Here is a 25,476-nt window from a genome sequence, read left to right on the forward strand (position 1 = left end):
CTTTATCCACCTTTAGTCAAGCTCTTTATTGACTGGAATGTAGAAATGTATAATTGTGCCCAAAAGCAGTGCTAAAGAGAAGAGGAACACCACTCAAGATTATTAGTCTGAGTTCAGGGCTGAATATTTGTGTTTGGAGATATCTTTAATTAGAAAGGAAAGTAACAAACCATTTTTTTTCTTTTATAGGCACAATACTCCCATCACGTAATACAGGAGACTCTTGGACACCTTGATGCTCGCAAAAGGGATTCGCCACGAGTCCGAGCAGGCATTATTCAGGTTCTTTTGGAAGCAGTTGCCATTGCTGCTAAAGGATCCATAGGTGGGTCATGGTAAATTAATTTTATGAAACCAATGAACTATTTCAATGAATTTCAGAATGAATAAAAACTTAAACTGTTGGCTTTTTTAGCTTTTCTTTCAAATCCATAATTAAATCAGATTTTCCATTCTCTTTGGTGTAGGTGGAACTTGACCTAAATTTTGTTCAGCACTTAGAGCTTGTTCCAGAGCGCTGGTCCTATAACTGCAGGTGTGGCCTACCATGGCGGTTAGAGGGCCTCAGCCCTTTACAAGCAGGAATTCTAGGGGATGTAGACTTGAGTAATTATGTGAGAGAGACAAGGGTTGTTGCTTAGTCAGAGAGAAACCAAGGTCTAAGAGTCTCCACAATGACCGGCAGAAGGAAAACTTTTAAGTGAAGAGCAGTGGCCAAAGGGTCCAGAGTGGGAGTGGCAGAGCTCCTTCCACAGAAGTAGCTGGGGCAGGACCCTGGTAGCAGTACAATTGAGAGTCCTTGGTAAGGAAATTCGGTGAAGCCCTGATAGATTGGTAATTGTGAAACTCTGGGGAAGAACCAAAAGGGACTTGAGGAGCCCAGGAACAATGCTGAATTTTATGTTTAATAAATGAAACCCTAGTGGAGAGACTTTGTGATGAAATTCAATATTATGTTTCTGATTTTGTCTAGCCCTAAATAGGAGGAGAAATTGAGACACAGCAGTGCACCCACTTGGGGAGGTGCCTCTTATGGCACTAAATATATGTATCAATACTGTTCCTTAGAACATGAGAGTGGCCATATTGGGTCAGACCAATGGTCCATCTAGCCTAGTATTCTGTCCAACAGTGACCAGTGCCAGATGCTTCAGAGGGAATGAGCAGAACAGGGCAATCATCAAGTAATCCATCCCCTTGTTCAGTCCCAGCTTCTGGCAGTTGGAGACTTAAGTACATCTGGAGCATTGTGTTGCCTCCCAAACCATCTTGGCTAATAGCCATTGATGTACCCATTATCCTTGAATTTATCCAGGGTTTTTTTTGTTTTGTTTTGTTTTAACCCAGTTATATTTTTTGACCTTCATAGCATCCCACGGAAATGAGTCCCACAAGTTGACTGTGTTGTATGAAGGGTACTTCCTTAGGTTTGTTTTTAAACCTACTGCCTATTAATTAGGGGGAGTGACTCATGGTTCTTACGTTTTATGTGAAGGGGTAAATAACACTACTTTATTTACTTTTTTCCACACAATTCTTGATTTTATTGACCTCTATCATATCCCATCCCCTTAGTCGTCTCTTTTCTAAGATGAACATTTTAATCTCTCATCGTATGGAAGCTGTTCCATACCCCTAACCATTTTTTGCCTTCCTCTACCTTATCTAATTCTCGTGTATCTTTTTTGAGATGAGGCAATCAGATCTGCACGCAGAAGTCAAGATGCGGGCATACCATGGATTTATATAATGGCATTCTAATATCTTCTGTCTGATTATCTATCTCTTTCCTAGTAGTTTCTAGCATTCTGTTTGCTTTTTTGACTGCCACTGCACATTGAGCAGATGTTTTTGGGGAACTATCCACAATGACTTCAAGATCTTTCTTGAGTGATAACAACTAATTTAAACTCCATCATTTTGTATATATAGTTGGGATTACTTTTTCTGTTGTGCATTACTTTGCGCTTATCAACATTGAATTTCATCTGCCATTTGGTTGCCCAGTCACCTGGGTTTTTTAAAATCCCTTTGTAACTGTTAACAGTCAGCTTTGAACTTAACTATCTGAAATTTTGCCACCTTTCTGCACACCCCATTTTCCAGATCATTTATGAATATGTTGAACAGCACAGGTTCCACTACAGATCCGTCGGATAATCTCTCCATTGTGATAATCCTTCATAATTATAAAATCAATGTTAGGCTCCAACCACCAGTGAATGCATTATGGTTATGTGATTCAGTGTGGCTTTTCATTTTGTCACGTGTCTCATTAGTAATTGACATTCTATTAGCCTTAATGAAAGGTATCTGAAAAAGCCTACTCGTCAGCTTTCCTATAGGTTGCTACTGACCCAGCAATGTACTTTGGGTTGGTGGCTTAATTCTGTTATGCTCTGAATGCATGGAAAGTGGTGTTCCAAAATGCACTGTGCTCTTCAGAATCTGAAAACACACACAGTTAGTTATATTGATGGTTTCCAGATAAATTTGCCAGTGAAAATATATTTAGAATTTCATAAATGGGCACGTCATACAACTGATCATTTTAAATTGTTTTTAATTTGAAAAATTGGGAGTTAAATACACTCTCTTAATTTCCTAAATGGGGAAATTTATTTAACTTAATTGTGAGACTTGTGTATAATGGAACTTTTAAATTATTTGGAAGACATATCAGTCTCCCTCTCCCATTTTCATGCTTTCCTCAATGCTATTCCTATGCAGCCTTTGTGATCTTGTGTACCTTTTAATTCTCTCACGTCTAGCAATAACCCTTGAAATACACAATTTCATTATGTATAACAATAATTGTTAATGTTTATAAAATCTGAGGAACCAACAAGAAACTGAAGCCAATCAAATCACTTACTCTGTGGGAACTACTCTAACCTAAGAGCTCCTTTTTTTTCTGCTTTGTTTTTTCTATTGCTTGCAGTTTGTTTTTCATTGTTGATTTAAGCAAGGGCCTGATTCTTCCAGAGGTAAGGTGGTCCTACTTGCATAAATAGACCTATTAGCCTTGTCTCCATTGCTGACAGAGGGTTGAGCTGAAAAGGTTTAAAAGCAAGTGTAGACAAGGACAAACCATTCAACACCACCTCAGAAACAGTGGTCAAAACTGGGTTGGAACCCTAAGCCTAGAAATGAAGCAGGATTTAACTGAGGTTTCTGAAACTGTTTAACTCAGTTTGTTCTTAATGTAACTGCAAGTGCATGTATGTTCAGTTGCATCCATTGATGACACCTGTTAGCAGCAGTTAATTTTCCTAATGTAGACAAAGCTTCAGACTTCAGTGAGAATATGCATTTAAATGTTACTGTTATCAAGCTCTTAGACTGGAAAGATCAGGGACTTAGATGTGTGTGTGAAAAATTTACCCTAAGACCCATTTTCAAAAGAGACTCAGGGACAGATTTTCACTATTATACCTGCTTATAAAGAGTGTTGCCATCTTTAAAATAGCCATAATGCTCCCTGTGGTTTTGTGTTGAAGACTTTGAATTTCTGACTGCTTACTTTCTCCTTCAAACAAATCAAGTTCACCTGTGCTTTTCAGCATAATCTACAGTTCTCTTGAAGAGGGATTGTTGAAGACGTGTCTAGTTTTGTTAGGCATTTTTCATTTTTAAACTACAGCCATTATTATCTATTACTTTACAGGCCCAACTGTCTTGGAAGTGTTTAATACTCTACTGAAGCACTTGCGTCTCAGTGTTGATTTTGAATTAGGTGAGAGGCGTAGCTCAACTGGCAGTGCCAGTTTCAGCACAAGCTCCAAAGAAAGCGACGAGAGGATTGTCCAGAATGCCATTATTCAAACAATCGGTGAGTGAAAGGGTTTTTTTCCGTTGAGCATGGACTCACTTAAAAACTGACATGGGTATGAAGTCTAAACACAGAGCACTCCTCTAAATAAAGGTCTTGCCATTCAACTCTTCTGTTTCCCCTCACTCCCACCAAGATAAGAATAAGGTGTCTGACTGCACCAGCTTTTAGAACACAGGCTGGGTTTGTGGGGTTGAGAGTAGGAGGGAGCTGTCTTTTTACTTGTCAACTGGGCAAATAAGATTTCAGTCACTGACACACAATAAAAATGGAACTCTGTCACTTCGGCCGAGTCATATTGCTGATGAATATTGTGCTTTGGAAAAATACAAATAAAACCTATGGGTTTATGCCTCTTACCTAAAACATAACCCTTGAAATATAAAGCTGCTGTTTTAAATTTCCATATATTAATGTATGCAGTGTATAATTCATATGTATACGATATCTACATGATATGAAAACCACCTGGGCATCACAGTATGCAGTAGTGAGATATATTTTAAGTGTTACTGCTAGGAAACTTGTTCAAAAATCTAACATAGCCGCAACAATGACACCTAATGGCCACTTGTATTTATAGAGTTACTGCAGTGTTTCCAAGAGACACAAAATCCTGTTTTAGCATCCACTTCTGTAAATAATTTCATTAGCATAACTTCTCTCTTTTCAGACATTCCTGTTATTTTAGTGCTATTTGTGTTGCTATGCATTTAATTAAAATTATTACTTTAAATTTCCCCCAATTATTTAGGTCTGATTCCCTCAAATTTTTGTTCAGCAAATTTGGCAAATCTGTTTTTAAAATTTCTCTGTACCTTAACCTTTACGACTGCAGTAGCTATTTCTCAATTGTAAGACTCAACTTTCTTAAAAAAACTTTGTCATGGTTTTAGAAATCTTTCTAGCTCAAAAATCCAGATTTAACATTACTGTATTGTAGTTGATAGGTGAAGAAAGAGCATAGTCATATTATTGTAAGAGTTCTCTTTTGAACACCCCATTCATGTTTAATAATAGCATAGGAATGTGCAAAGGTAAGGAATTGAATTAAATTTTGTTCTAGCTTGGAAAATTTCCAGCTCCTGAATATTCTGTTACCTTGCAATTAATGTCAAATGCCCTGGTTTAAATAGTATAATTACTCAGGAAAGATGAGACTAGAAAGTGTGTGTTGGGGGGAAGAGGGAGAAGGAGGCAGTCGTGACAAGCTGGTGTATACTAATGGGCAGAGTTGCACAGATGATGACTCCGTATCTATTACAGCCGTAATACAAACTAGAAAATTGCAAAAGGTACAGGAGACCCAGATAGAGTAGATATTTTATTTCTTACATTTATTAACCTCTGTAATATAAAGAGAGTAGCTTGAAATGTCATCTTTCTCTCCATTTTTATTTAGGGTTTTTTGGGAGCAATCTCCCAGATTACCAGCGGTCAGAGATTATGATGTTCGTTATGGGGAAAGTACCTGTTTTTGGGACATCCTCACATTCGCTGGATACAAGCCACCTTGGGTTTGTACTTTGTTGCTTTTTTTTTTTTTTTTTGAGCTTCTGAATATAAACTCTTTTCTGTTCTGAAGCCCTGCTAAAGTAGAACTTTTAAAAATTGGAATTTAAAATAACTCTCAGCTGCTAGGTTTCTATTAAATGTGCTAGAGAAACAAGCCACACACAATGACAGCAGTCTGAACCCAGAATCCAAAATGCAACTTTAATTACAGTTGATTGGAAAGCCCTACATGTGCACTACAAAATTTCTGCTCTTCAAACTCATATAGGTGTTTCTAAAAATCACTGCACTTAATGTTCCATTAATTCCTCACATTTTTAGGAAGTATGCTTTTAGTCATTGAATTCTCTTCTGGCTACAAATTTTTAGACAGCTGAATAATTCAGAAAGTTTTCTGCTTCATTCTATACTAATTGACTTTAAGATTAAGAGAAGGAGTCATGGTGGAAAAATGATGCTGAACTCGTTTAACTTCAGATGGCTTCTTTTTCATTTTAAAATTGGGTGGTCAACATGGACACTTAAGGCCTGATTTTTCCGAAGTGCTGACCAGCCACAATTCCATTTGAATTCATTGGAAGCTGTGAGTGCTCCGCACTTCTGACATTTAGGCTCAATATATACCAAGTTCAGCACTTCATATAAGGAAGCATTCAATATTGAGGAAACTTATGAAATTTAGGCCCCTCTCTATTTACAGCATCGTCCTGTGTTACTTTGTATGTTCTTTGTGTCTAATTGCTTACTCAGTTGTGTGCCTTCCTGTAACTATCCCTTTGAAATGGTTTTTTACCCATTTATTTGTACCTCTTTTATCGGTGTACACCCTTTTTTGGTTAGTCTTGTACCTTGCTCTCCTAGCTTGTTGGTTTCCTCTTGGCACACAAGAAATTATTAAAAACCGTATTTGTGGTTGAATAATATTTTGAAGTTATCCAGAGAAATTGATTCAAGCTAACTTTTGAGTATCTCCCCCGATTCTAGGGATTTGGGAACTAGGCGGATTCAGATCATGTTGCTGAGATCTTTACTTATGGTAAGCGTTATTTGTTAAATATATTTTCTAAAAAATGCTGTAGATAACTTATTCTGTAAACGCACAGAATTTTGATTCTAGTCAAATTATGAAATGCAGTGTACATGTTCACACTACCAAGATATGTAAATATTTAAAGTAAAATCACAGCTTCTCAAGCACAGGTGCTTTACAAGTAGCTCAGAAGTTAATCCTCCATTCCCACAGAATAGTTCAGAGGATGTCCGTCATAATTGGGACTGTAGGCCCAAAGAATGCCAGGGAGTTGAAGTGGCTAGTTCTGCCAGCAGTGCTAGCAACCTCAAAGTGGAACATTTTTTCCTCTCCACCACTAGGAGAGCTGAAATTGGTAGAACACTTTCTATACCTTTCTAAGGTGTAGCAGTGGGTGCTTATTAAGCGCCCAGTGCCTCAGGAGGCATTGTGGTTTAAAATGGCATAGCACTTCAGGCACCATCACTCACTTAGTGCCTCACCTCCCAAGCCTTCTTCATCTTCTTAAAAGGCATAATTAGAAATACTGATTTTTCACAAATATTGTCTTTTAAACTTTAACATTTCTTCAGCCATTCAAATTACACTTAAATATGAAATTTACCAAATGACCCGGGGCTCTAGGAAACACCTTATGAGTTTCAGTTGGTTTTAATAACTCATCCTTGGTAGAAGGGAGCGAAATGTTTGTAGAGTGATTTAGATTGTGGTTTTGATCATTGTTGCTATATAATAGGTAAGGCTCCGATTTTGTCACGGAATCCATGACTTCGAGACCTCCGTGACTTCGGCTGCGGTAGCTGGGAGCTGCAGGGTCCCCCCACTGCCCGCGGCGGCTAGGAGCTGCGGGGAACCCTGGCCTCCAGCAGCGGCGGGGAGTAACCAGATGTAGTGCAGAAAGTGGTGTGGCTAGGAAATTATTCAGCCGTAAAATTGCTGTTATTGAGAGGAGTTGTATTTAAAATTTCCAGTAAAATTGGTCAAGTTTTAGGGTTTGAAAGTAGAATGTTTTGTATACACAACACTTGCAATATGAATGTGTTCTTTTTTTACCAATTTTCTATGCAAAGAAAGGCTGTATTGCATCTGCACATGTGGTTGGGCGACCTAGATAAGTCTACAAGGGACAGCTTGTTGCATATATGGTTCAGCTGTTAAGGGACTCATTGAATGAGGCAGGACTCCTAACCTCATTCTTTAGATTGAATGGTTAAAAACCTTCTGTGCCTGGAGCATAGTTTTTTCACATATTTATTATCCAATCTCATATTGTGTCCAGGAGCTTGAAATATAACATGTAGATGCTGATTCTGGAACTGCTTTCACACAGGCTGAGGGATCTGCCCATATGGATACAATTGTACAATAAGCGCTTTGAGGTCATGAGCCAAAGTCAATTAGTCAATGGGGAATCTTTCCATTGACTTTAGTGAATATTGGATCAGGCCCTAAAAGAGGCAGACCTTTGTACAAACTGTTGCCTCATTCAGTGCACATCTTTCATGGGATAGGGCATTCCTGTAATATCCAGCTTAAGAAATATTTTTCTTTTTACAGGGAGAGGGAGACCCAGAAATTCTAGTTTTTAAAAAAATCCTCTTAAGATAATATTAAGAATGCATGAATAAACAGTCAAGTCAGGAAATTCCAAGTTAATTGCATTTACAAATGAACCTATCCCCCCAAACACTTGAACAAAATCTGCTCACTCAGAAATGGAGTGGAAGTTGAGAATAATTCTTATCTACTCACATAATAATGGTTTACAATGGTATTACTTATGTTCTCTTGAATAATGAACAGGTGACTTCAGGATACAATGCAAAGACTATTGCTGCTGCTCTTCCTGCCCCATTTCTTGATCCTTTATTGTCTCCTTCACTCATGGAAGACTCTGAACTAAGACAGCTGGTCTTGGAAATATTGCATAATCTTATTGATCGACATGACAACAGAGCAAAACTTAGAGGAATAAGGTAGTGTTCTGGTTTTAATGGCTTCAGTTATAATAATTGTTTCTAGTTTAATATCCAAATGATAAAGTAATGCATATAGTGAATTATATATTTTTCAAAGCACAAACATTTTAATGCACTATTTTCCCAAACTTTAAATTGTTAGATATGGTTCCTTATACACATAGCTTCCAATGTCTTATTGTTTACTATGCATTTTAGTAACACTGTAGTCCACCTTGCCATAACAAAACTGGAAAACAGTTATATTGATAGAACCATCTCCGTCCTTCAATGTCCAGGCCCCAATATATTATTTATTAAATGGAAGTTCTGAATAGTTGTTGGTTTCATTAAGTTTTTAATTGTATTTTTGCTTTGTAGAAGATAGTTGTTGCTCTGTAAAATGCAATCTTCTGTGTTTGAGTCATAATTACTTTTGTTTCCTTCCTTTAAAACTGAAAATTGAATGTGATTGTTAAACATGGGTATAATTAAAATGGAAATTGCAAGAATGTTTTGAATAGCTCATATATATATTACGTAGCCTGTTTTTCCCCATACAACTTAACCTATTTATAATTTGTTAAGGTATCTTATTAAAATGACATACTTGTTGCCTTTGTAGAATAATACCAGATGTTTCTGATCTAAAGATAAAACGAGACAAAATTTCAAGGCAAGACGTGAGCTTCATGAAGAAGGTAATAGCATGAAACAGTTATCTTTTCCTTTGAAGGAGCATGTAAAGTAGCTGAATCATTAACTCATCTTTCTTTGCTGCAACATTTTCACATCAAATTAAAAATCTCAATATAAAATTATTTTATACATTTATTTTAATTTATAGCACCTTAAAAGCAAGGTACTGAATCATTTCCGAGACAGTTCTGTGCACTGAAGAATTTACAGCTTAATCTCTCATTCAGTGGGAGTACCCGCATGCATGAAGTTAGGTACTTTGCAGAATCAGGACTTCAACGACTTTAAGCCCTGATCCTGAAGTAAGTTCCATGCACCCAGACTCATGTGGAGCACCAATAACTTCATTATGGTCTTCCAATACAGATCTTTAAAAAAAAAAAAAAAATCACTGAGGATTAAAGACAACATTTATAGCCCATAGAGCTAGCTTTAGCATTTTACTTTACTTAGCAGTAACACAAGGAACCTTCAGGCTGTATCCTGTAAGGCATTAGCTTAAGCAGTTAGCACAAGACTTTGAGGCCTATAAACTTTAGCGTAGATAAGTGTCCTAACAGTCACCCCAAGTTTGGGGAACTGGGCATAGTATGCTTAAGGGGGAGAGTTTGTACAAAATGATACCTGATAACCAGAGGAACATTTAACTGTGGTACTAGGCTTGGATAGAAACATTGGCAGATGCTTAACCACAAGCTTGCCTTGGCAACTAATTAACGTATATGATGATTATATAACGCTAAAATCATTAATACACTAACCTATAGGATAAGGACACACCAATATTATTAGGGTGAGGAAGTTAGATAGGGACAAGGAAGGCTGGGCATTTGTATGAATATTCGTGACAGTCCCATGGCCATATAAGAGGCCAGACCACCAAGTAGGGAGTGTTCTGACCCGTTTGGCATACATGGGGCAGAGCAGGACCTTTATCTCTTACTGCCAGGTCCCCAAGAAGCGGTGTTAGTATATGTCAGGAATGGTACAAGATATTATCTTAACTCTGTATTTTTGCTAATTTTTTATGTGGTTTGGAGTCTTTGTGTCTTTAATCACTTTTATTAGCATAATTAGTAAAGCTTTGCTTTGCCCTCAGTGTGGATGTCATCGTTGTGCACATCTGGGTTCCCAACCAGATAGTAAACTTGATGAGCTTGATTCTGTTGTGCCCAATTCTGGGATAAGAACCCTAAAATCCCCAGCTCTTTCAATTGGTACTTAATTGGAAATCAATAATAATCAATAACCACTAAAGAATCGGGCAACACATTCAAAATTAATTTGTGAAAAGTGTTGTATTGTGGTATCTTTTCAGTTTCTCATATTATTAAAGGAGTTATGCTTGTTTGTTTAAATGACTTCTCCCTATCAAACTTGCTTCTCATTATGCCTTCACTGCAGGATCAGTCATAATTTCGTATCTAATGTCACAGGCTCTGGCTATGGATGTATAATACCTTTGTTGCCGTATCTAGTCTGAGAGGGTGAATGACATACGGAAAAAATAAAGGAAAAAAACCTAAACATATTTAAAGAAATCTACATAATCATTAGATTTTTGACCACATGCATTATTGGACACAAGATCTTAAAATTCAGTTTTGTTTAGAAGTATTAGCTTCTGAAATAAGGATGCAGACCCTAGTGTAGAGAAATAATTTGCTGGTCAAACACTTATATGCAGTACTCCCATTGAGAAACATAAAACTAGTAATGTCTGCTAGCAACCTCCTAACAGAGATTTTTCTAACTAGCATTGCAGTTGTTGAGATGTAGATATTTGCTAGCTAGAAATATCAGGCTCAGTTAGGCTGTAGCAGCTTTGAAATAGTAAGCTGCCATTTGTAGAACGAAGAACTGAATCCATCTGGATCCCTGTAATTTTAAACCTTGCTAACTGCTGTTGAGTGATGTTAATACCTCTGCTATGTATACATTTGTCTATTATCTGCAAGGGCATGTCAGGGCATTCCATAGAAAAGGGAAAAACCATGAGCAGACAGTTGCGTAAGGAATGGCCTTTCTAGATCATTCTTACTATATGTTCATTCTTTGCCTTGAAATAATCATTTCTTTAAAGAATAGATTTGGCTGGTGCTTAGGACATTACTTGAAAGTGTAGATTGATAATTATAGACTCCTTAATTGTAATGTTACTTTTCAGAGTAGCAGCCGTGTTAGTCTGTATCCGCAAAAAGAAGAACAGGAGGACTTGTGGCACCTTAGAGACTAACAAATTTATTAGAGCATAAGCTTTCGTGGACTATAGCCCACTTCTTCGGATGCATATAGCATCCGAAGAAGTGGGCTATAGTCCACGAAAGCTTATGCTCTAATAAATTTGTTAGTCTCTAAGGTGCCACAAGTCCTCCTGTTCTTCTTTTTTTTGTAATGTTACTGTGATTTGGTTTGCTGTACAAGAGGGTAAAAAGTGTCAATGTGTTATTTTCAAAAGAGACTTAGCCAATTGGGAGCCTAATTCTCACTGAAAGTAAATGGGATTTAGGCTCCTTAAGTGCCTTACTCACTTTTGAAAATGGGGCTTGGGCTTGTTAGTCACTTTGGTAAAATTTTCAAACATGCCTAAGATCTATTTTTTCATTCCCTCCCCCCACTTCCATAAACTGATGTAGATGTTCGTTTTAGTGAATACTTCATGTCAGTGTAAAACCTGGCGGAGGATATATATGATTCCTGTATAATGTTCTGTATGACTTTTTTGTCTTTTAAACCAGTGGTTCTCAAAGCCGGTCCGCCGCTTGTTCAGGGTAAGCATCCTGGTGGGCCGGGCCAGTTTATTTACCTGACGCGTCCGCAGGTTCAGCCGATCGCGACTCCCACTGGCCGCGGTTCACCGCTCCAGGCCAATGGGGGCTGCGGGAAGGGCAGCCAGCACATCCCTCGGCCCACGCCGCTTCCTGCAGCCCCCATTGGCCTGGAGCGGTGAACCGCGGCCAGTGGGAGTCGCGATCGGCTGAACCTGCGGACGCGTCAGGTAAACAAACCGGCCTGACCCGCCAGGGTGCTTACCCTGAACAAGCAGCGGACCGGCTTTGAGAACCACTGTTTTAAACTATTTATATAAGACTCAAAATTGTGTTCACATAAAATGGCATATTACTCTAAAATTGCACTCAAGGTAGCAAGGTAGTGCTCTTTTGTTTAATAACCTGTTTTGGTGTATTTTAAAATAATCTTTATTAACAGTATCTTTTCAGTATTGACTGTCCCTTTTTCTGCACTTTTTATAGCATGGGCAGCAGTTGTACAGGCACATCTACTTAGGCTGTAAAGAAGAAGATAATGTCCAAAAGAATTTTGAGCTGCTGTACACGTCTCTAGCTCTTATAACAATCGAACTAGCTAATGAAGAAGTGGTTATTGACCTCATTCGACTGGCCATTGCTTTGCAGGTAAGCTTCAGGAATGATACTTGGGTTAATCCATTAATGGATTTATTTATTTAATTAATTTATGGATATCTTTTATTGGACCAACTTCTGTTGGTGAAAGAAGCAAGTTTACACAGAACTCTTCTTCAGGTCTCGGAAAGGCAGCCAGTGTCTCAGGTAAAATACAAGGTGGAGCAAATTGTTTAACATACGGCGTTAACACATGTTGCAAGAGACCATTCAAAGTGAAGTGACCAGTTAACATTTCTCCAGTCATGGGACAAAGGAAGATTAGTGGGTTACAGATTGTTCTAATGAGCCATAAATCTAGTCACTCTATAAGTAAATATAAATGAATATGAGAAGCTGAGTATTGAGATTATTTTAATTTGCATTGGGTTTTTGCATATATTCAGAAACAGGAGCCAAGATTTTCAAGATAGAAAGAAATCTAAATATGTGGCATGAGTACCAGCAGCTTCCTTTGAAAAACAGGCAACTAAATAAGTGCCTGTTTTTCAAACTGCTAAAATTTTGCGTGGGTCTCTTTTATTAAACTAAATAAAATAAGACTTTACTAAAAGGTTGCTAAATACAGTAGAAAAGCAGTGTGATCTGGAAGAATGAACAGGAGTGTGGATTCAACAGTTTAGATACCATGGTTATTGGAGCAGTAGAAAAATCTGGATAGAAATCAGTCCTGAGCTCTAATCCTGGCTTTTCCAGTGATTCATTATGTGGTCCTAAGCAAGTCACTTCACCTTTCTAACAGTTAACCACTGTGAAGATTAAGGATATGTTTTTGATATGTTTTGCCTGTGACTCATGCCAATATTTTGTCTGTTTTTAAGTCATCTTGCAAAATTTATGTTTTAAAATAACATTCTAATTCACTGGAAATGCTATATTTAGGATGGGGAGGGGGTCTTCTGGGGAAGACACAGGACTAGGTGTCAAAAGACATGTCCCATGGTGGAGAAGGAAGTAACCCCCAGAGGTTTCAGTAGAGTTATTCATATCCTATGGGGATAGAGTTGAATTGGGTCCCTGTGCTTTGCTCTACCATACTCATGGTGTAACTGTGGGTCCTTACATTCCCTTACATTAGTTGTTCCCAGCTGTAGAATGAGGCTATTGCTTACCTACTTCAAGAATGTTAAGAGGCTATGTATTTGAACTGCACTGAGCCCTTCAGATGAAGGCATTAAGCACTAGTTACTAGTTAGTAGTGTACACAGAGTGATTATGAAACATTCATGTACATTCAGAATAACTTGTAAACGTTGGGCCACTTGATGTTTTCCTTTTTATTATAGGATATCATCATTATTAATGAGGATAACTTGCCAATGTTCAATCGCTGCGGTGTCATGGCATTGGTTGCAGCCTACCTCAACTTTCTAAGTCAGATGATTGCAGTCCCTGCCTTTTGCCAGCATGTCAGCAAGGTAGTATAAAATCAGTCACTTCAATAGCATGGCATTTCACAAACTACAACAATTAAATAACTTTTGCTAAATGTTTCTTTTCTTTTTAGTGTCTTTTGGCATAGCAACATGCTGACTGATTTAAAGCTCAGAAAGACTACATGTAATAGGTAGAATATGTAGAGATACTGCCATTGTCACTGTTGCCTTATGCGCACACCCTCCTTTTTGCATAATTTGTGTTGTCGTCATATCTGTTGCAATGGCCTCTCTAGTAAATACGTTAGCGGCTGCATTTCTTACTGCAGAATCTTGGGAATATGAAGCTGGAACCACTGTAAGGTGATATTCAACTCTCTCTCCAGAGACTCTGTATAATAAGAACTAATGCCCATAATATATCTGTGCCTGTTAATACTACTGTAGTGCAATCTCTGTCAGCTCAATGGGAATTACATACTAGCTCCAAGCTTGTACGGTTAATTTTCACCTCTTCTAGTGTAGCGTTTTAATTTTGTTCACCTACATTACGTTTCATTATAATTGAAATTTTATATTTATTGGCCAGATCCTCGGCTAGTGTAAAACATATAGCTCCGTTGCCTTTAGAGAAGCCATGCTGATTTCTGACAACTGAGAATCTAGCAGACAGTCTAAAATAAAACAGTTCTTTTAGATATTGGTTAGTTTAGGGGAAAACATATCTTAACCTATTCAAACTAGTAATGTACCATTGTGGTGGCATCTGCTATACAATATATGCAATATTCTGTATGGACAAATAAAAATTAAATATGTAAGTATAAGAATGAAAAGTTTAATTAATTCACTCCAAGACAGCTTACATTACTTTGCTTGTTTTTCAGGTCATTGAAACACGAACTGTGGAAGCACCCTATTTTCTACCAGAAAACATCTTCAAAGACAAGCGCATGTATGTAGATACAAATATTTATAGTGGAATGAATGATGATGAATTTTAATGTTCCCTTTAGTGAGATTAAACAATTGTACATCATAGGAGTAGGTTGAATCTATGGAAAAGTGGCACAGAAAGGGTAATGATACACAAACTGGGGAAGAAAAATGTTGTATTAAAGATAAGATGGGAAATCTCAATTTTAAATTCTTAATGAAAGGTTAGTCAAAAGTAAGTTGCATGTTGATGCTAAACCGTCTGAGTAATATAAGCTATTTTATTAGTACTCTGTGTAACTTTAAATGTAGCATGGTATCCTAAACCCTTCAGAAGTGGAGAGCCACACTTAATAATAGAATCATTATCTACATCATCATCTTTCAAATCCATAAAAGATGATTGGAAAAGTTATTCTTGAATGTAAGCTGATCTGATTATTAGAACATCTATTTCATTTGCAATTACTTTGAACTGGTGGATCAAAATGAGGCCAAGAATATTTTAGCAGCTCCTAGACTAGGTGAGGGATAAACAGTGATGATTAAGTTGCAGATCGTCTAGGTGTGTTGTGTTAACAGGACTCATAATAGTTTTTTAAATGTACAGAGAAATTAGAGCTTTGAATATATCGATTAACAACCAATTTAACTATGTTCCTTTCTATCGAAACATCAACACGACTCCTCTTTAGGTGGTAGTTGACTTCCAATATGATCTTGATTTATTTTATTACATGTATAGACCTGTATCAATAAATATTAATTGCTAAATATATATTATTTGACAGTCTTCCCAAATCTTTGGAGAAGCATGAAAAAAACTTGTTTTTCCTGACAAACAAGATTGCAGAATCATTAGGCGGCAGTGGATACAGTGTGGAAAGATTGTCGGTGCCATATGTGCCCCAGGTAACAGGTAAGCAGTAATCAATGACATAAATGTTACAACAGCAGCTATTAAGAATTCATTTTGTCTCATGTCTGATCTGTCACCCACATCCAACCTATATGTAACTTGAATACTTTGCATCAAAATTTCATGGCAGTATAATTTCTGTTTTCCTCAGAAGTAAAAGTTTGTTCATGGTGTCCTGTACAGTATACAGCACAGGATTTTAACTCCAAGAATTATTTTCTGCATCCTTTAATAAAAAAAAAAAAAGAAAAGCCACAAAGAGGAAAGTTTTGACCTCATTTCGATTTCATTAAAAAGTCTGTATTTGTTAAGTGAGATGGTAGTGCTTATTACTAAATTTAACTTAATACTGTAATACAAAGTAATTTCAGAAAGTTGAATCTCTGTATACACATTAATTGTTCACCAGATAAGTAATTTAAAGCCAGTCCTGGTTCATAAACATTCACTTTTTGACTGAATGGTGGCCTGAGTTACTGGGTTCAGTCAAATTCTCAGTAGACCATGGGTTCACATAACAAAAATACTAGGAAAGGCAGTGTTGCCTAATGGATAGAGCAGTGGACTGGAACTCAGGAGACCTGGGTTCTGTTCCACTGGCCTGCTTGATGAACTTGGGCAAATCGCATTGCCTCTTTTCCTAAGTTTCTGTATATGTAAAAAGGGAACAATGAGGCTTATGTCCTTTAGAGATCTACTGATGAGCAAGATATTATATGCATTATTATGTTTGTCTCTAATTAGCACATTTGTTGCCTCTTAATACGGGGGAGATGGATTGTGCTGTTGCCGATAAAATATCTCCATGTAGAAGCATTGTGGGAGCTTTTACCCTCCACAATTTGCAAATAACTTTTCTGGTTGTGTTGCTAGAGAAAGCGATCTCATGTTTTTGATGTTTTGTTTTCCTATTTTTTTGCTTAGCAACGAGTTTTTCTTTCTAGAGTTCCTGCTTCAAGGCCTGATATGTATATTTTTTGGATTTATACTATTGTAACTATGGGTCATTTGGGGGGGATTAATCCCCCCAAGATGTCTCAAGCTGAATTATAAACTTTTGCAGCCTAAATTTAATGTTCCTAGCTGGGAGATATGGATCAGGTACAGAACGGGACACAGTACACACTGAACAGTAAGTTACAGAGGCCACAAAAGCTCTAATCTTAAGAGAGTTTTGCTGTGGGACTGGTTCTCATGACAGTGCATTGGTTCTGCCATGAGTACTGTGGCAACGTAAATTCATTTAAGGTACCTTAACGGGGTACTAGGCACGATGAGTCATAAAATGGTGCTCTCAGCACTTTCTGCTGCTAAGGTTGCATCTCACAGTAAGAGGGGGAAATTCCATAACTATATGGAAACATTTCAGTACCTTATACATGTATTAATAACCTTTTCACTATTTGCAGATGCCAGATAGAATAATATAACCCTTTACGTTAAAATTGAAGGAAAATGCCAGGTGTCAGCAAAAGAAGCATTTGTTGTTTTCTTTTAAGAAGCCAAGCCTTTAATTTTTTTGGGGTGGGAATGAAGAGAGGTTGCCTGATCTGAATTTCATGCAAAAAGTCCAAGTTCTTATATGAAACAAATCAATTTCTGTTTAGTAATCTTCACACAAATTGACCTAAAGGGTGCTGATGTTTGGGTTACAGATGAACTCATTAAATAAAGCAGATCTTTTTTTTCTTAGATACCATATAAAAAGTTAAAATGATTGTTACTAAATTAGGTTTTGATTCAGAAAGCACACCTATTTAGAAAGGGCATTTAAGCACATGAAGTCAGTAGGATTAAAGCGCGTGCTTAACTGCTTTCCTTAATAGGGATGGATTTAAGCATTTTACTACATTGGGGCCTGAATTAGTTGTTCATATGTACTTGAACGTGAGTTAGTTTCACTTAATGTTTTTGTGTTTTAATTTGATTATGCTACTTTTTGCAGAAAAGTAATCTGAACTGGTTACAAGTGCACTATTATTAGCTGGTTGAAAAATGGAATTCCCCATACTCTGAGATATTCTGAGATCTTGAAATTTTCATTTCATCTCAGATCGGGACGAAAAGTTGAAATCTTGGAATTTTTTGTGAAATCAAATATTCTGAAATATTTCATTTTGATCTTCTCAAGACATTTCAACTTTTAATTACTGGTATATTACAGTTTATAATAGAATAAAATGATTAAAGTTAAAACAAAATGTTTTGCTAATTTCCCATCAAAATTTCAATAGTTTGTACATCCCTGTTAGCAGTGCTAGTGCCAATGTGGGATCCAGGCCTGTATTTTCACCTGAAATATTATTTTGGGTTTTGCTTGCCTATTTAATTTTTTTGTATTTTTGCTTACCTATTTAATTTAATGTATGTGTAACAAGGGGATCCTTACACAGTATTTTTGTCACATATTAGTATGTTGCTTTTGTCTAAGCCAGATGGGCTTGTTAGTATAATGGGAACAGATAAGAGTAGCTAAAGTGTTACTGGGCATGGTGGAAGTATAATATATGAGCGCACACTTGAAGACTGCCTCAATTCCTTATCTCAAGGCAAGATCAAGCAACAATTCGGGAGGAGCAACAGGGGATTGAAGGGGAAGGTAGAACACTAAAAGACCAGGGAAATACCTGCCCTGGACCGTAGCACAACCTCATGCCTTACCCCTCCCATGGGGTACAAAAGGGGTGGGATGAAGACCCCAGACTCTCAACCCCCCAAAATGGAACATGGCTATAAGTTGCAAGGTGTGGGACTGTGGGCGTGCATTTCAGTTATAATTAGGGCCCTACCAAATTCATTGCCATGAAAAATGTGTCATGGACCATGAAACCTGGTCTCCCCGCCGTGAAATCTGGTCTTTTGTGTGCTTTTACCCTGTACTATACAGATTTCACTGGATAGTGGTGGCTGCTGGCTGGGAGCCCAGCTGTGAAGGTAGAGCCATCGGCAACAGCAGTGCAGAGGTAAGGATGGCATGGTATGGTATTGCCACCCTTACTTCTGCGCTGCTGTAGGCAGCAACGCTGCCTTCACAGCTGGGCAGATGGAGAGCAGCAGCTGTTGGCAGTTGCGCAGCTCCGCAGGCAGCAGCACAGAAGTAAGGGTGGCAATACCATACCATGCCATCCTTACTTCTGCGCTGCTGTTGCTGATGGCAGCTCTACCTTCACAGCTGGGCTCCGAGCCAGCAGCCACCGCTATCCAGCTATCCAGCTCTGAAGGCAGCGCTGCTACCTGCAGCAGGACACAAGTAAGGGTTGCAGTACCGCAACCCTCCATACAATGGCCTTGCAACTCCCCCCCAAAAAAACTCCTTTTTGGGTCAGGACCCCTACAGTTACAAACACTGAAATTTCAGATTTATATACCTGAAATCATGAAATTTACGATTTTAAAAATCCTATGACCTTGTAATTGACCAAAATGGACCATGAATTTGGCAGGGCCCTAGGTAATAATTATGCCTACTGAGGAGGGGGAAGATGGAATACTGGGAAACAAGGCTCTGTGGCGTCAGAGTTATGGGACAACACCTGCTTGCTGAAAACTAACCCCAATAAACATCGCATTGCCGGCGCTTCGGACTTCTGGTCTTCTGCTTTCTGTCTTCATGACAAGAACCGGGGAGAGAGTATAAGGAAAAGCCTTCTAACAGTCCCTGTGAAACATTTTGATTTAGTTAAATAATTTCCAACAGAAAAATCTTCAATGAGAGTTTTTGAGCTACTTAAATATTTAAATGCTTAGGGAAATATATGGGATAACAACTACTAACTTTTTTCTTCACTGCATAACTTTTCTTACTTGTCTTACAAAGCCCTGTTCTGATGGTAAAAATAAGAAGCTGGAGGAAGTGAATGTTTTGAACCTTAAGAGTTGTTGTGAGACAAGACCAAAGCTCTTCTATCTGTCTGTTTTCATGCCAATCACTAATATTGGGGAGAGTTTTATTAACATATTTCTTATGTGAGCAATAGAATTTCTGTGATTTGCTGTCTTTTTTTTTTTCTGTATCTTTTGCTTCATAGCTGATACTTAAACATAATTTTTTATTCTCATTCTTGTTTTTTTAATTTAGCTCTATTTCCATCAGGCAAAAAGCCTCATAAATGCAGACGCAAATCAAAAGGTAAATCCGAACCATAGGTCTGCCTGTCCTCCTCATAGCTATTGTGTGTGGATAGGACATACCCCACCAAACAAACTGCTTTTAGGAGACCTTTAGCTAAATAGGCGAGAAATTCTGTTGTGCATAGTTTTAATTTACCTCTTGCAGTAGCTAGTTTTGTAGCTGTAATTTTATCAGGTTTCCCTTTGTTTTTATTCTTGAACTTGGAATTCTAAAATGTGGTAGTTTCCTTCTGTTTTTCTTTTCCCAAAGATTTAATAGCTTCATAACTATCAATTTTGTAATTGTTCCAAGTGCTACCTCATAATCATATCTCATGTACTCCATGGCAAGCTTCAGCAAGATGCCAGGCCTCTGCCGCACTACAGTGCAGCAAAAATGTAAATAGTGTGGCAAATTTAAAAACTGATGTTCTTTATTGAAAAATACAGTCAAATCACTAGCTCTTGTTTATTTTCATATTAAATTCAACTTATTTTCACCTTGTTCCACATTTTTGTTATGCCACAGGTTTTTGTACTGAAAATGCATAATTGCGACATAGAAGTAATTAGAAGCAGATGGAGGTTATTGCATCTGAATCCAGGGCAGTTGGGACTTTTGGTACACAGGGAAGTTTCAGAGGATGTTTGGGTTTATAAGGCAAGCACATTAGCTCAGTGTTTCTGGTAAAAAGATCATCTGTAAAATAGCATCGTCCTTTAAAGTGTCCTAGTTAGGTTACAGTATGTGCATCCCATTGAGATGAATGAGGTAATTCACATCTGACACAGCTAATGTTTAAGACTGTTTGCAGAGTCAGGAACATGACAACTTATTGGTTTGCAATTGGGTGTATCTGCACTGCACGGTTAAGATGGGTGCTTGGCACCTGGATTACCCTAGCCCTGCTGCAAGCATCCCCACACCAAAGCCCTATCCATGTTACTGTGTTTTCACTGTTTCTCCACTCCTGTTCTAGGATAAGCATGTCCTCATATAGAGTTACTCAGGACTAGCTACTGCGCTTTGAATTCACACTCTGCCTTAATCCAGATTCATTTGCAAGTATAGACAAGCATTCGGTTAGTTGTGAAGAAAATCTTAAATACAGTGAGGGTTAGAAAAAAAAGTAATGTGAGAGCTTATATTCTAGATCACATAGTACTAGGTGGATTCTGTATTGAAATCCAAAAGTATCCAAAATAAAGCCCTAGAGGATTTTGAATAATTTTGTAAAGGCACATATTATCTCTGTGCCCACACTAATATGGGATTGAATAATACTGTGTTCTTTCTCTATCCTCTGGGAGAGGAAAACTCCCAAATTTACATGAAAATAGCCATACTGGAAAAAAGAAATAGGCCCAGATACTACCAATGGTCCTCTGTATGTATGGATGCAAAGTTTAGACCACATTGATTCAGTTGCAGGACCTGGGTCATAGTCTCCAATACCAGCCTCTTCAAAGTAAGATGTAAAAAACACCCCATTTTCTAATGCAATGGTATGGGGGAAATTTCATCGAGACTCCTTTTGATGCCCTGAAGCATGGGAGTTTAATGAGCCTGGTCATTTTATTTTGGCTATCATTCAAATGATATTAAAGTACTGACTAAGTGACTGTCAAGTTTTCTTTTTAATAGTTTTTCTTGGACTTATGTAATGTATTTAATCACTCAGTCTAAACATTTTGTGCTCATTTTGCTCTCTGGTCGTCAGATCAAATGGTACAAGAACAGTTTTAGCTGAAATCTCAGATCCTTAATAAAATTACAAAAGCGTTTTTGTTTTGATTTTCATAGAAATGTAGGACAGGAAGGGATCTCGATAGGTCATCAATCCAGCCCCTTGCACTGAGGCAGGATTAAGGATTATCTACACCATTCCTAGCAGGTGTTTGTCTAACCCGTTCTTACAAACCATCCATGGGCGAGATTCCACGACCACCCTAGGTAATTTATTCCAGTGCTTAACTACCCTTACAGTTAGGAAGTTTTTCCTTTTGTCTAAGTTAATTTTCCTTTGCTGCAATTCAAGCCCATTACTTTTTATCCTGTCTTCAGTAGATAAGGAGGGCAATTTATCACCCTCCTCTTTATAACAATCTTTTATATACTTGAATACTATTATCGTGTCTCCACTCTCTTCTCCAGACTAAACAAAACCAATTTTTTTTCAATCTTTCTTTGTTGATCATGTTTTCTAGACTTTAATCATTTTTGTTGCTCTCCCCTGGACTTTCTCTAATTTGTCCATATCTCAGACCATTTCTCCAGTTTGTCAAGACCATTTTGAATTCTAGTACTGTCATCCAAAGTGTTTGCAACCCCTCCCAGTTTGGTATCGTCCACAAACGTTATAAGTGTACTCTATGCCATTATCCATATAATTTATTAAGATATTGAATAGAATTGGATCCTGGACATATCCCTGCAAGACCTCAGTCGATATATCGTTCCAGATCGATTGTGGACCACTGATAACTACTCTCTGAGTACAGGTTTTCCAACTAGTTGTGCATCCATCTTGTAGTAGGTTTGCCTAGGCTACATATCTCTAGTTTGTTTGAGGTCATATGAGACCGTATCAAATGCCTTACTAAAGTTCAGATATATCACATCTTCCCCCCCATCCACAAACTTGTTACCCTGTCAAAGAAGGGTATTAGGTTGGTTTGACATGATTTGTTCTTGACAAATCCATGTTGACTAATACTTACACCTTATTTTCTTCTAGAGGCTTACAAACTGATTATTTGTTCCTTTATCTTTCCAGGTATTGAAGTTAAGCTGACTTGTCTATAAATTTCCTGGAATGTGCTTATTATCCTTTTTATAGATTGGTAACATATTTGTCCTTTTCCAGTCCTCGGGTATCTCTCCCATCCTCACCAAGCTCTCAGAGATAATCATGAATGGCTCAGAGATCTCTTCAGCTAGTTCCCTATGTATACTAGGATGTATTTCATCAGGCCCTGTTGAAGACATCTATCTTGTCTCAGTAATTCTCCATATGTTGTTTTTCTATTTTAGCCTTGGATCCTACCCCATTTACAATGATGTTCACTATGTCAGTCATCCCATCACTGCTAATTTTTCTGGTGAAAACTGAAATAAAAAGGGATATAACACTTCGGCCATTCTCTTAATCTTTGAGTAGTTGTAGCCATGTATTCCACCTAGCTGTGTGCACACAGCACGCTGGAGCAGGAGAAATTTGCCTAGCAGTAGTTGTAGAGGGGTAGCATTCACACCTTGTGACTATAGCCCCTCCCTTGACTACATGAGGTGGTGCCACCCCAACCCTCCCTCTATTCCTTCTTACTGCCCATGGCTGGAGTCTGAGCTCCGTGTGGCCTCAACCCCTCAACTAGTTTAGTTGGTTCTCTTGTTGTATATAGTTAGTAGTACCCTTAGTGTTAGTTAAGGTTGTGTTAGTTGCAGTAGTAGTTCGTTTCTCTCCTAGAACCATAGGGTTAGAAGGGACCGCAAGGGTCATCCAGTGTACCCCCCTGCCAAGATGCAGGATTTGTTGTGTCTAAACCATCCAAGACAGATGGCTATCCAGCCTCCTTTTGAAAACGTCCAGTGAAGGAGCTTCCACAACCTCCCTAGGCAGTGTGTTCCATTGTCCTACTGTTCTTACAGTTAGGAAGTTTTTCCTGAGATTTAATCTAAATCTGTTATGCTGTAGTTTGAACTCATTGTCTCTTGTCCTGCCCTCGGTGGCAAGAGAACAACTTTTTTTATGGCAGCCTTTCAAGTATTTGTCCCCCCTTAATCTTTTCTTTTCCAAACTAAACATACGCGGTTCCTTCAACCTTTGCTCATATGGCTTGCATATTTCAGGGACTCCTCACATGAGATACTACTCCTCTAGCAGGTCAGCTCTCTGCTGGCTTTGGAGCAATGGAGCAGGTTCTGCTGGAACACGAGGGTCATGGCTTCTACTCCCAATACTTCCTGGTGGTACCCATATCAAAGGGAGGGATAAGACTTATCCTCAGCCTTCACAGCCTCAACAAATATGTCAGGTACATGAGGTTCCAGATGGTCACTCTATCAACTATTCTCCCCACGTTGTCTCAGAATGGCTGGTTTGCGTCTCTGGACCTTCAGGATGCCAACTTTCACGTGGTGATTTGACTGAGGCATAGAAAGATCCTTCAGTTCATAATGGCGGGATGCCACTTTCAGTACACAGTGCTTCCATTCAGTCTCTTTTCTGCCCCCTGGGTTTTTACCAAATGTGTGGTCATTATGGCATTTCTCAGGAAGAAGGGAATTCACATCTTCTCGTATCTCAACTACTGTCAGATCTCTTCATTCTTCTTCGAGTGCTTGCTCATATCCATTCCATTAGTTCCATTAGGTGTGCGCGTGCATGGAACTAATGGAATGGATATGAGCAACACATCTCGAAGTTCCTTCCTGTTTATCAGAATCAAATCTAGAATGGCCTCTCTCCTACCCACTTTCTCCACCTTCTGTAATTATAAGTCTCCAATGCATAATCTGTGCCCTGCTGTATTTTCTCAACAGATGTCTGAGTAGTTGAACTCCCCCATCACTACCAACTCCAGTGTTTTCGATGATTTTGGTAGTTTGGAAAAAGCATCATGCACCTCTTCTTCCTGGTTAGTTGGTCTATAGTAGACACCTACCATTACATCATCTTTGTTTTTTATCCTTATTCTGAGACTTTCAACAGGTTTGCCTCCCACTTCTATCTTTTGTTCATAGTAAAATCTTTGAGGATGACAGCTATAATTCAAACATGGATCACTAGCTTTGTATCCTTCTTTTGATTAATAGTTTCCTCTGTCTTGCAATGGAGGCCTTTGATGCTTTATTTCTTTGAATTGCCTGGTGGTGAAGAAAGACTAGAGCTGCTGTCTTTCTGAAATGTTCAGTATATTTAAATATATGATAGATCATCTAGCCTCTCGTTTGCCAGGCCTTGTCCTTCTGTGCAGTAGGATTCAGACAGAATGAAGGAAGAGTTATTTCCTTGAAAAATCTTTTTTTATAAAGGCTGCACTATTTTGCATTTTGGAGAATGTAGTGTTAATCTTTTAATAGAGTGTGTCCAGTTCTGAAATTCTGGCTTATGTTACTGCTAGGAGAAAAAATACTGCTTTTGTCATCCTGAAACAGAGGGTGACCAGCTTTAAGGACTCGAAAATATCTGATGCTCATTTATACTACAATAAGAAACTCTTATGCTGATCTTAAAGTGGGTGTAAAAAGTGATTTTATTTATTTTAAATCGGTGTATTATAAAGCAAATTAGAGGAGCCTTAATGTAAATGGGAATCAGGTACTGTATCACTTGATTAAGCATGTTATCACCCATGTAAATCTAACTCCCTTTATTTAACCGATCACATTTTGAGAGAAACGTTTTTGGGGCACTGGGTCTTTATGTAGAAAAGGAAAAATGAATGTTGTAGGAAGCTTGGAAGTAAGGAGTTTCATATTGGTCTCTTGTTTGAAGCTGATCCCATTGGATAATCCATGTCTATATAAGTTGGTTAATAATCAAAAACCATGGTGGTATCGTATAAAAACCCAGCCGAAAGTGCATATGTCCTTTGCACTGCATGTGTGCTGACCCCTGTGATTTCCCCAAATGCTGGAAACTCAACTGCATAATTTGTGGTAGTGGAGGACTG

At 38.1% G+C, this 25,476-nt stretch overlaps 1 protein-coding gene across 24 annotated transcripts in view; it reads left to right on the forward strand.

Annotated features, from left to right (window-relative positions):
- Positions 1 to 25,476, forward strand: part of EFR3A (EFR3 homolog A) — a 151,663-nt gene that overhangs the window by 108,399 nt on the left and 17,788 nt on the right. For all 24 annotated transcript variants that reach the window (XR_010599015.1, XR_010599013.1, XR_010599018.1 and 21 more), the window contains 10 exons: positions 190 to 325; positions 3,668 to 3,832; positions 5,235 to 5,349; positions 6,332 to 6,383; positions 8,181 to 8,353; positions 8,961 to 9,036; positions 12,289 to 12,450; positions 13,746 to 13,877; positions 14,723 to 14,790; positions 15,563 to 15,690. Coding sequence is in view for 19 of the 24 variants with exons in the window: in XM_065586159.1 (XP_065442231.1) it covers positions 190 to 325; positions 3,668 to 3,832; positions 5,235 to 5,349; positions 6,332 to 6,383; positions 8,181 to 8,353; positions 8,961 to 9,036; positions 12,289 to 12,450; positions 13,746 to 13,877; positions 14,723 to 14,790; positions 15,563 to 15,690 (1,207 nt within the window). In the remaining 5 variants the exon portion in view is untranslated. The remainder of the gene's footprint in view (positions 1 to 189; positions 326 to 3,667; positions 3,833 to 5,234; positions 5,350 to 6,331; positions 6,384 to 8,180; positions 8,354 to 8,960; positions 9,037 to 12,288; positions 12,451 to 13,745; positions 13,878 to 14,722; positions 14,791 to 15,562; positions 15,691 to 25,476) is intronic.

The sequence above is a fragment of the Chrysemys picta genome, chromosome 2, assembly GCF_011386835.1.
Source record: "Chrysemys picta bellii isolate R12L10 chromosome 2, ASM1138683v2, whole genome shotgun sequence".
In the NCBI taxonomy this organism is placed as follows: Eukaryota; Metazoa; Chordata; order Testudines; family Emydidae; genus Chrysemys; species Chrysemys picta.